This window comes from Microtus ochrogaster, chromosome 19 (assembly GCF_000317375.1).
Source record: "Microtus ochrogaster isolate Prairie Vole_2 chromosome 19, MicOch1.0, whole genome shotgun sequence".
NCBI classification, from domain to species: Eukaryota; Metazoa; Chordata; class Mammalia; order Rodentia; family Cricetidae; genus Microtus; species Microtus ochrogaster.
Window position 1 is genome coordinate 23,276,296 of NC_022021.1, and position 11,774 is coordinate 23,288,069.

Below are 11,774 nucleotides of genomic sequence, written 5' to 3' on the forward strand. Positions count from 1 at the left end.
ACAAAGGGGACTTATTTATTTATTTGAGACGGGGTTTCACTATGTGACTCTGGCTGTTCTGGAGTCCCTGTGTAGAGCAGGTTGGTGACCTTCTGAGCATAGATACATACGACATTGAGCGGGAAGGCTAAAGTAGTAGAAACTAGTGGCCGGGCAGCACAGGCAGAGCCATCTTAGGGAACAAAAAGGAGTTCGCGTCTCCTGTCCAGTCTTCCCTGTGGACACGAAACTAGTGCTCTGCTCAGCCGTGCGATGCTGGTTCCTAATAAAAAGCTGTTGACACTCCAGATGCCACTAACTTACCTCCGTCTTCCCAGGACCTCTTCAGAGACCTCCTCTCTCTCAGAACAGGCCCATTGAGAAACGGAAAAAAGCCCAATTTCAAATCAGAGCAAATAACTAAAAAGACAAGCATGAACCCTTTTAACTGTGTGTGAGGTGTTTGGGAGAATGTTATGGAGGAGCCCCAGGATAAGCCCTGGCCTGTCCTAGCTTTAGCAGTCTCTCACAGTGTTTTCTGTTGGAGGTAGTCTTAGGCCCTTAAAAGGGGCATCCACACGCTTTATTTCTGCGTGTCATCATGAAAGAATCTAAAGTATCTTTATATTAACACGATCCTTATTTTTTAGTGAGCTATTATTAAATAATGTAACTGGAATGTGTGCTAAAAAGAATCCAAATAGACTGATAGAACTTTCTTTTATATAAAAAAATCACATTGAAAATCCTGACACTTCAAATTCCGCAGTTTTGGTTAAAGTATGCCAAATATAGCTTGCAATAGTAAATGACCTTTCCAAAGCGACATCCGCAAATTAATTGGTGCGTGAACAAAGAACTCTTTCTGCAGCTTCATGAATGTTGCCTTTATTTTTTTTTTTTCTTCACAAATAGGATTTTACAAAACCGCTGTAGAACATGTTGACCACTGACAAAACGATAACCACTTTCGGTGAGGGCCAGCGCGGACACAGGACCGCGGGATTGGCAAGGGGCTGCCCCCTAGCCCGGCTCTCCTCTGGTCCCCGGTGGGGCCAGACCGCCCCTCCCCCGCTCCCGGCTCGGGTTTCAGTCTTCCGAGTTGAGCAAACTTGCTGCAGGCGGATTGGCGGCGAGCAGCTCCGGGGCTCCGGCGTCGTCCCCGCGACCACCGCTCCTTTGTGTCCCGCGGCCGCCGCCCGGACACCGCGAGGAGAGCTCGGCGGGCAGCTCGCTCCCCTGCGCAGCGGACTCCCGGCGGGGGAACACGTGCTGGGCCAGGTCAACGCGGGGCGGAGGCGGAGCCGGGGCGGAGGCGCGGCGACCAGGGGCGGCGACCGGGGATCCGCAGCGCTGCCCGCGCCCCCCTGGCCGCCCGTGCCGGGTCGGCTCTGCTCTGCGTCGGCAGCACCGCGGTACAGGCGCGCGAGGGCCGCGGCAGGGGATGAGCTGCCTGCGGTGAGAGGCCGCCCTGCCAGCCGCGATCATGTACGTACGCGTCGCCGTCCTGCCACCGTCCGGGTCCCGGACGTGCCACGCGCCCTGGCTGCGCCCACCCGCTCACTGCGCCCCTCTCGGCCCCGCAGGTCCATCCACATCGTGGCGCTGGGGAACGAGGGCGACACGTTCCACCAGGATAACCGGCCGTCGGGGCTAATCCGCACCTACCTGGGGAGAAGCCCGCTGGTTTCGGGGGACGAGAGCAGCTTGTTGCTGAACGCGGCCAGCACGGTCGCGCGCCCGGTGTTCACCGAGTACCAGGCCAGTGCGTTCGGGAACGTCAAGCTGGTGGTGCACGACTGTCCCGTCTGGGTAAGGGGCAGCGGCTGCGCGGTGCGCAGGCCAAAGGAGCCTGTTGTTTGGATCCTTTCTCCCCTCGTTTCCTATTTTCCTGACTGCCTGGCGAGAGGTTATTTTTTTATTTTATTTTAGTTAACATTTTTGGCAAATCTCGTCCTTTGTTTCAGTATGGAGGTGGTGGAGCAGCCCTGTCACAAAACAGTCTGTAGGGTAGAAAGTCCCAGGGGAATGTAGAGCAGTTACGGTGCTGCACGTAGACAACTGAGAGCTGACTATGCTAACACCAAGGGACAGGGTCACGAAGTTCCACCCTGTGGAGGATAGGGACATGTGTGCTATAAATACCGTCCCTTACCGCCCAACATAGGCAAAAATACTCTTTTCCGGGAGAGGTCAGAAATAGTATGGAAAAAAGGGAGAAAGGACGGAGTGTGAGAACTGATTTTAAAGGGCTCATTTGTAGACTTCTAACCTCGGGGGCGGGGGGGTTAGTTTTTAATGATGCAAATACTCCTGCATTAGCCATTGTTTTTAGTGATTAATAAATTAGAAGTATCATTAATGTTACTTAGCACTTTAAATTTTCTTCATGTTTATGGTCGTTGAATGAAAGAAATCTGACAAAGGACCAAGGAGTCAGCTCCTTGACTTGCAGATATCTTCACAACACAGTGACACTATATTTCAAATGTTTTCGCTTATTTTTAAACCTGTAATTCATTGCTAATATTGTAGTTGTATGTGTTTCAGTTAAAGATAATACATATGAAACTTTTGGGTCTTGTAAGGGCATAACTTATGTGAGATTCTTTCATTAAACTGGCAGTTTTTTTAAAAAAAATGAATCAGAGCTAAGGGGAAATAGAATGCTTTGGAACAGAAGTACTGAGGAAATTTTCTCGAGCATATTTTCCTATTGTGGAAGACTCTCTTTGACTGGAGATGGATATTAATGTGCTAAAATAAATTTTAAGTAGACTTTTCAATTAAAAGAATGGACTTAGCCTCCAGGTATGGCAGCGATGATGGTATCAGAAGAAGCCAGTGGCGAGGGCTTGTGGGCTGATGTCTGTGCTAGCACGTTTACTCTGGGCCCTTTACTACGGAAGAGCTTCTAGCCTGAAAGTATTACTTGTTCAGCATACTGTTGAATGAACATTTAGTGGATTGAGGAAATAAATACAGAGAAAATAAAATAAGATGGCTTGGGATATTGGTATTATTTCTCCTAGTTTCAAGTTAACCCTTTACTTCCTGTCTTTGTCCACTTAGCAAAGGAGCACTCATTTTATAAAAATGAAATAGATAAAACAAAAATCTTCAGAATGGATTAAATACGCTTTGTAGTCTTGCTGACTGTTATAGTGTGCTAAGGGAATTCTCGTTTTGTGTGCTCACAGTCTGTGATACCAAGTTTGTCACCAGGTACCATTTCCCATACTAGGATGGGTCTTCAGACATAGTGAGTTATGTATGTAGAGTTTTTCTGAGGTGCTGCTTTTTCCTCTTGAACATAATAAGTAAATTCTGCCAGAAGTATGAACACTGGTTTAACCAATCAGCTGGCATTGGCAGACGTGCTGAATCAGAATATCAAACACAGCACTTTTGACAACAAAAGGAACTGATCTCAGAGCCCTGATTTGTGTGTGTGTGTGTGTGTGTGTGTGTGTGTGTGTGTGTATGTGTGTGTGTATGTATGTATAGTGTGTGTGTGTACATTTTCACCTTCTCTCAGACTTGTTTTCCCGTCTCCTGGTGCGGTGCTGAAGGGTAAAGTCTCAAGAGTGCTGGCTGCTGCAATAAAGTGCACATTATAGCTTTAGTGTCGCTTACATTAAACATGGGAGAGGTGCTCTTGTCAGTCAAGGTTTATACCAAGGCAGGATTTTCAGTGCACACACTAGTCGAATAGGATGAAGTCCTTGTTTCCTTGTAGGAACTCAGGTTTTTGTTTTTGTAAAGATGAATCTGATTCTCCAGTGTAGCTCCAAGTTTGCTGTTGCATAACGTCCCAGTGAAATGCTGGAACTGCCTTACAAGGGGTGGGACAAATGGATTTCCTCTAGATTTCTAGAAACCAGTGGAACTGTGACAACTTAAAAAGAAATGTCGCCGCTGCCTTGGAGTTGGAAGAAAGCTGGAAGTATTTCCCTCCCAGAGTTGCGTTCTGTAGCTTGCTACCCCTGCTCTGCCTCTTTGCTGTCTCTGTGTACTTGAAGCTTTTTAAGTAAACATATTCAAATGATTAGATGAAGTTCATAGCTTAGTTCTGCCTACCTCTCTCTTTTTCAGTCATATTATTATTTAATTTCGTATTTCTAGATTGTTATTTTTCTGTCTGTTAGAAGTATGTTCCAAAGCAGGTTAGCTGGGCATCCTGGCTCGTGCCTACAATCCCAGCAACTGGGAAGAGGAGAGAGGGCTGTGAGTGCGGGACACGCTGGGATCCTGTCTCAAAAGCCTGCAGATGAACAGATGAATAAAAGATAAACTGTGAGATGAGATGATGCCTTCATATTTTCTTGTACAGTTTGCAGCTGTGGGTTGCGTTACAAATAAAAGTGTTTATAGTTGTTTTATCCTCAATGCCACAGAGGAAATTAATAATACCCAAATCCTCCTCCTGCCATGTTTTGCCTCTCCAATCACTCTGGGATTCTGAACTATTTGGAATATGAAAAAAATGATTTCAAACTTGTTCTCTGGACTGGTTTGAATCCCATGTGCCGGACTCTTCTATTCTGTGACCCTTCAGCTTTCACGCTGTGCTGCCTCTGCATATCCTGTGTTTGTGATTTGGGGTCCATGTCCTCAGTTCTCCCCTCACCCTAACACTGTAGCAGAACCCGCACTCAGCCCTTTGCCTTTGCCACTGACCATTCAGTTTCCTTTCTGTCTCTGTTGTTTTGAACTCCTCTCAAATACGCTATATCCATTCTGGTTTGGATGATACATCCCTGTTTAAAGTTCTGCAGTGCAGCTCTCATTCTGAATAAGCTTACTGAGAGATGGGCAGCTGAGGGTTTGGAAATAAGACAAGAGCTGGTCTCCTCACAAGGGTCTGTCATAGCCTCACAGCTCTGCCACATGGGTCTCGCTTGCCTGCTGATTTGAACACTTTTAACCTCCTTTTGGGCTCACATACCAAAGTGTAAGATTCTGTAACCCAACAGTTTCCTAACTTGATTATGTCTTAGAAAAAGGCCACATGAAAGAAATGATTAATCATTAACTAGAATTTAAGAAGAAAACTTTTTGTGCATATTTGGCAGTGAAATTAAGATGGCATTTTCTTTATATGCTATTTTCACAAAACTTTGCAGATATTATCATAGAACTAAGTTTCATAATAAATTACATATGATTCTAGTTCTAAATATGAATATTAACTATAGTCTTATAGTAAGAATTTCTGAACAGTTTTATCCTGAATTTTGAGTATATGAGCTCAATACATAAAATGCAAACACAGGCCTTTACAATTAACACCTTGTAATGTACAATGTGTCTTATAGAGTCATATTTTCTCCATGCTCAAATGGGTACTATACAAATATAAAGTTAAAGATTATATACTAATTTCTTCAAATGTGTGTAAGGTAAAAGGAATATAAGATTCACAGTGTGAGAACACACAGAAACCCCGCAGTGTCTATCTGGGCCACAGGAAAGCTTCTGACCTTGACTGCACAGTGTTACAGCTTTGGAATTGCAAGTGACTAAAATCAGCATAACTTCAAAATAGAGTGCTTTTTTAGGTGTAGAGAGTGGACAGAGGTTGCTCATTTCATCAAACAAATGCTGTAGCTATGGGGTCTTACTAGTGTATAGTTGTTTAGGGTAGTGAAGAAAAAGTGTTTTAAATAGATTATCAGGCATCAGACATATTAAATTTTATGTGGTTACCCTTTTGTCTTAGTTATTTTACTGCTATTATTTTCCTATTACCATAACCAAGATAATTTATAAAAGAAAACATTTATTGGGGCTCACAGGTCCATAGGGTAAGTCCATGAGCACCAGGTAGGGAATGTGGCAGAGGAAGGCAGACATGGGGCTGGGTCAGTAGCTAAGAACTTATGTCTGATTCACAGGTATAAGGCAGTGAGAAGGCTACCTGAGAATGGCCTAGGTTTTTGAAACCTCGAAGCCTGCCTTCCCCTCCCCCCAGTTACTCACCTTTTTCAATAAGGCCACAGCTCCCAATCCTTCCTGAACAGTTCCACCAACTAAGAGCCAAGCATTCAATTTCTCTGGGGGCCATTCTCATTAAAACCGCCATAGTATTCAAAAATACATTTGCATGCCTTCTCAAGACTAACATACACTAAACATTTAGACAGTATCTTATAACTAATCTGGCAATTAGTTTGGGAATTGATTTGAAGACAAACTAAAAGGTGATGTTTGCATTTTTGTTTAGGACATTTTTGACAGTGATTGGTACACCTCCCGGAACCTAATTGGGGGTGCTGACATCGTTGTGATAAAATACAGTGTAAATGACAAGTTTTCATTTCACGAAGTGAAGGATAATTATATTCCTGTGATTAAACGAGCATCAAACTCAGTTCCAGTGATCATTGCAGCTGTTGGGACCAGGCAACATGGTAAGTACAAGATTTCCTGTTATGATGAGCACGCAGTATGTACAAAACTACGTTTACTAATGATTAATACAGTTTTATTTTGAAAGTCAAAACGAACAGTTGTCACCTCATTGTTCTATACAGTAATCAGGTGTCTGAGGAGAGGCTCACAAACATACCCCGTGCGCTTTGGGTGTAAATCTTCCCTTAAGTTGCTCCTCTACTGTCTGTCAGTAATTGTGTTCTTTTGACACTTTGAGCCGTATTCATCTCTTTTAAGGTCCATTTGATGGGCAAGGATAGGTTATCCATGAAAAGATGTGGCATGTGAGCAGGGTTGTTAGGCAGACTGAGGTGGAAACACTTGACAGCACTGCCCAAGGAAAGGGCTACTTATTACCACATGCTTAGTAGGATCCTGGGTTCCTGCTGCCCCTGCCTTTGCTGCTGTGATCATCAGATATCAGGGCCAACTCAGGACTTGTTTTGATTTTGTAGCATTTTGTAAGTTTGCTCAGGGTTATTTCCTTAGTAAAGCTGTCTTTACATTTTAATTCTTTTTTTAAACAACTTTTATTATTATTGTTAAGACATAGAAAATTGTCTTAGGTTTCCATTGCTGTGATAAAACAACATGACCAAAAGCAACATGGGGACTGTTAATGCTTCCAGGGAAAAGGCCATTACTGAGAAAACTCCCCACAGCAACTCAAGCAGAGCAGGGACCTGGAGGTGGGAACTGAAGTGGAGGCCAGGAAGGAGAGCTGCTTACCAGCTTGCTCTTCATGACTTGCTCAGCCTGCTCTCTTATAGAACCAAGACCACCAGCCCAGCGGTGGCACTGCCCACAAGGAACAGCTGTGCCTTCCCACATCACTCTTCAACCCAGGAGATGTACCACACACAGGCTTGCTCACAGGACAGTCTGGTAGGGCATTTTCTCATTTGCAGTTTCTTCTTCCGAAATATCTCTGGCTGGATCAAGTTGACAGCAAACTAGCCAGCACAGTAGGGAACATATGATTGGCTAAACTGAGAGTACAGCTTAATATGTCTAACTTACTTAATGTCTACGTCATGAAGGAGGGTTTAGAATGTTTGTGGGCGTCAGAAGGCTTCCTGAGGCAGCTACACCAGGCGATTACAGGTGAGAGCTGTTGTTCTGGCTTCTGACATTAGTCACAGCTGTTCCTGAACTCGGCACAGAGCTGCATAGTCGGAGTGTGTATATATTGCCTCCTCATTTAATTGCTGTATGTTATGCCATTGTATGAGTGTGCCATCAACTATGTCTCCACTGTCCTTTTGATACTTGGATTGTTCCTTGGAGTGGATTGCTGAAGCAGAGGGCAGGTTTATGTTTCTTTCACACTAGTACTTACAGAGAAAACGAGCTTAGCCCAGTCTTCACCTCACTTTCTTAGGAGGTCTTCTCTAACTCTTTTCCTGTTCATGATTCTTGAAAGAGTTTCTTTAGTTCTTGGGTTGCCTGGGGCTTCAGTCCTCCAGCCAGCCTCCCGAGCTTTCTTTCCCCTTGCCTTTGTTTGAAGTTCTTCAGAGGGAGCCCTACAGTGTCAAATTTGTTTCATTTAGTAACAGTTCTCTCTGCAATCATCCACCCCCCCCCCCCCACTACAGCCACTGTTTCCTGGCTTTTCTGCCCTCTGCCCTCTCTTCTGGTCCCCTCCCCACCTCTTTCTCTCACAGCAACCACATTCAGTAAGCTAAGTACCTTGTTTGATTTTATGCTAAGTAAATCTCAAACTCATTGCATTGTTGCCATCCCTATTTGGTTTCAATTCTTCATCTTTTAATCCTTTTTAAAAAAAAGTTTTGATTTTTTTTCTTCTTTATTTATGTGTGTATGTGTGCCTGCATGGGTTTATGTCTGCATTTCCTATGCAGTTCTCTCCAAGGCCAGAAGAGGGTATATGATCCCCTCACATTGCCTAGTGTGGGTGCTGGGAGCTGCACCTGGCCATCTGGAGGAACAGCAAGTGCTCTTAGCTGCCAAGCCATTTCTCTAGGCCCTCATTTAATCTTTCATGGTGGCATTTTTGGTTTTCTGAAAGGGTAAGTCGCAGGTATTTGGAAGTGCACAGATTTATACAATTTTTCATCCACACATTCAGGCAAACAAATAGAAACAAACAAATATTTATTTATAAATGCACAAAGAATACAACAAATTTCAAACGTGACAAAGCTGCCAAATGCTACAAAAGTCTAAAAGATGTTTCTACTTAATAGCTTACCACTCCTTTTTTAAAAAATTTATTTAAATAACATTTTTTCATCTATTTTCCATACCAACCCGTTTCCCTCCCTCCTCTCCTCCCAGCTGTACCCTCTCTTTCCCATTGACTCCCGACTCCCCTCCGCTTCCATTCAGGAAGAGACAGGCCTCCTGGGGGCTGGTGCAAAGCAGGGCACCTCAAGTTGAGGCAGCACCAAGCTCCTCCCCTTAGGCTGGGGTGGGACCAGGTAATCCAGCATGGGGAACAGGTTAGTTACCAAAGCCAGCTAAGCTCCAGGGAGAGGTACTGCTCTCACTGCCTTACTAAGAGACCAAGTTACACGATTGCTGCACACATGCAGAAGGCTTGGTCGGCCCCATGCATGTTGGTCCAGAGTCCATGAGCTACTGTGATCTCAGGTCAGGTGTCTTTGTGGGTTTGTCCATCATGAACGCCCTGGCTGGTAAAATCCCTCACTGCTTTCCTTCTCCGAACTCTCGGAGAGCAGCGCAGTGCTTGTGTGTGGATCTCTGCCTCTGTTCCCATCAGTTACTGGAGAGAGTCTCTCTGATGGCAACTGGAAAAGTCACCAATCTGCTTACAGTAGATGGCCAGTTCAGGCACCCTCTCCACCATTGCTAGGAGTCTTAGTTGGGGTCATCCTTGTGGGTTTCTTGGGGTTTCCCTGGCACCAGGTTTCTCTCTAAATCCAAAATGCTCTTCCTATCAAGATGTCTCTTTTATTACTCTCCCCCTCCATCCTGACTCCAACCTGCTCCCTATAGTTCCCATCCCACCATCCCCCAATCTCCGCCCCCAGTTTACCTAGATCTTTTTCTGCTTCCTCTTCCCAGGGAAATCCATGCATCCCTCTATGGGCCCCTTCTCATCTAGCCTCTCTGGGGCTATGGACTGTAGGTTGGTTATCCTATCCTGTATAACTACCTATGAGTAAGTACATGCTGTGCTTGTCTTTCTGGGTCTGGCTTACCTCACTCAGAATGATTTTTTTCCAGTTCCATCCATTTGTCTGCAAATTTCATGAGGTCATTATTTTTTACAGCTGACTAGTACTCCATTGTGTAAAAGTACCACATTTTCCTTATCCATTCTTCAGTTGAGGGTCACCAAGGTTGTTTCAACCTTCTGGCTTAAAGCTGCTATGAACACAGTTGAGCAAGTGTCCTTGTGACATGATTGCAAAACTTTTGGGTATATGCCTAAAATTGGTATAGCTAGGTCTTGAGGAACTTACCACTTCTTTATTTATCTTTATTTTTTAAATTCTTTTGTCTTTTGGGTTGTAAAGTCTTTGATGATATCTTCATATGAATTACTTTGTAATATTTCCTGTAGAGAGAAGAGAGTGATAATTAGTTTTTGTCTTTTCCTATTTCTTCACTGTCTGGCCCCAGAACCCTGAACCTATGCTGTGTCCTATTTCAGCTCAGTTGTGACCTCATGTCGTGTCTGCACTGTGATCACTCCAGCAGCAGGACAGTTGGTACCTCATCATGTCGTGTCTGCACTGTGGTCACTCCAGCACCAGGACAGTTGGTGCCTCAGACCGTGAGCGACAGCTCTCTGAACTTGAGGTTAATTCACTGTGGCATCCAGAACACAGATGGCTCCTTCAGTCTGGCCTCATTCAGTACAAACTTGAGAGTGGAGAGAAACAGTTTTGATTGTTTGGATTTGGTGTTTCAAGACAGGGTTTCTCTGTCCAGGCCTGGCTGTCCTGGAACTCTTTCCGTAGACCAGGCTGGCCTCGAACTCAGAAATCCACCTACCTCTGCCTTCCAAGTGCTGGGATTAAAAGCATGCACTACCCAGCAGAGACAGTGATTTTAATCAAATCATGTTTTACTTCGCCAATTTTACAGTAGTGTGTAACCGTGTGGGAGAATACATTGTTGAGCTTTCTCCCATGGATTTTTGAAGAAACTACAGAAGACCTTGAAGCTTAAGGTTCATGGTGGACTGACCTCTGGCCTCATGTTCTTTCTGGAATAAACTCAGAGTAGTCATGTCAGAACACAAGTCAGAGCAGAACAGTGTGTGCTTTACAGTCTTTAGGAACTAAGAAAATTGGCAAGAAGAAAACATTGAATTATAGAATTTATAAATCACACACACACAGCATGCACGCACAGATACACCCATTTTCTCTTCTAAACCACTGGAGACTACGTTGTAACGTGGGATTTTTGTTTTCACTCCTGACTGCTCAATATCCCATCATAAGAATAAGGCTATTATTCACTTCTGGCCCATACTGTGGTGATCACTCCAGAATGTAGCATACTGTTATCTACTGCACTATTTAAAATATCTACATTTGCATTTTCTTCCTTGTTCCAATTATGTGATTTACAGTTGGTTTTTTCAATTCAAGACATAAATACTGTTTAGTTATCCTGTCTCTCTAGTGCTTAATCCACACTTGGTCCCCAATTTCTTTTTTTGCTTGGTGGAGGGAAACTTCATGACAAGGACATTCTAAAAGAATTCAGCCCATTATTTTATATACTCCCTTCTGATGCTGCACAGTGCTTGCTCTAGTGTAAGCTTTTGTCCCTGCTCTGTGGTTGGTTGGTTTTCCTCTATAAGTAGCTTCCGCTTTTCTCTGCCCCTCCCAATTCTTATGATTAATAAGGACTTGTTTTTAAAGTTCAGCATTTTAGATATGATCCATATCTAAGAAGGCATCTTATTCGGCTAGCTCCTGTCAGTTTTCAGCACCTTACCTCCTAGAAGACGACAAATGCTTAGACCTTGCTCTCGCAGCTCAGATACCTTTTGGTAAGGATGATGCTCAGACATGCGCAGGTGAATTCTGGGATGCACACCACTGCAGGTCCTTCCAGGGAAGCCAGAAATGACATCTTGAACCAGCGCTTCCTGTTAGTGCTTTCCTTCTTATCCAGAGTCTGTAGTCACAGGAGTAACTTTGAGTTGTAAACTTCTTATCTGAAATGCAAAGGTTTTCGTGATCTGCTTCTGACTACTTCTTGAACAAGTCAGACACAATTCCCGTTTTCTGTAACAGTCTCTTTGGATTGCTTGAAGAACCTCGTGCTTTTCCTTGGTCTTCAAGGGTCACTTGCCTTCTGGCTTCAGCTACCAGCAGCCCACCATTTTTCTCTTTATGGTTCTTTTTTTTTTT

At 44.1% G+C, this 11,774-nt stretch overlaps 1 protein-coding gene across 2 annotated transcripts in view; it reads left to right on the top strand.

The window, feature by feature from the left end:
* The first annotated feature begins 1,231 nt into the window (after positions 1-1,231).
* The window catches only part of Rhobtb3 (Rho related BTB domain containing 3), a 55,295-nt gene continuing 44,752 nt past the window's right edge, over positions 1,232-11,774 (top strand). The window contains exons 1-3 of one of the 2 annotated variants that reach the window (XM_013349634.2): positions 1,232-1,467; positions 1,566-1,791; positions 6,206-6,392. In XM_013349634.2, coding sequence (XP_013205088.1) covers positions 1,466-1,467; positions 1,566-1,791; positions 6,206-6,392 — 415 coding nt within the window. In that variant the 5' untranslated portion in view covers positions 1,232-1,465. The remainder of the gene's footprint in view (positions 1,468-1,565; positions 1,792-6,205; positions 6,393-11,774) is intronic. The other variant, XM_005356557.3, reaches the window with a different exon arrangement.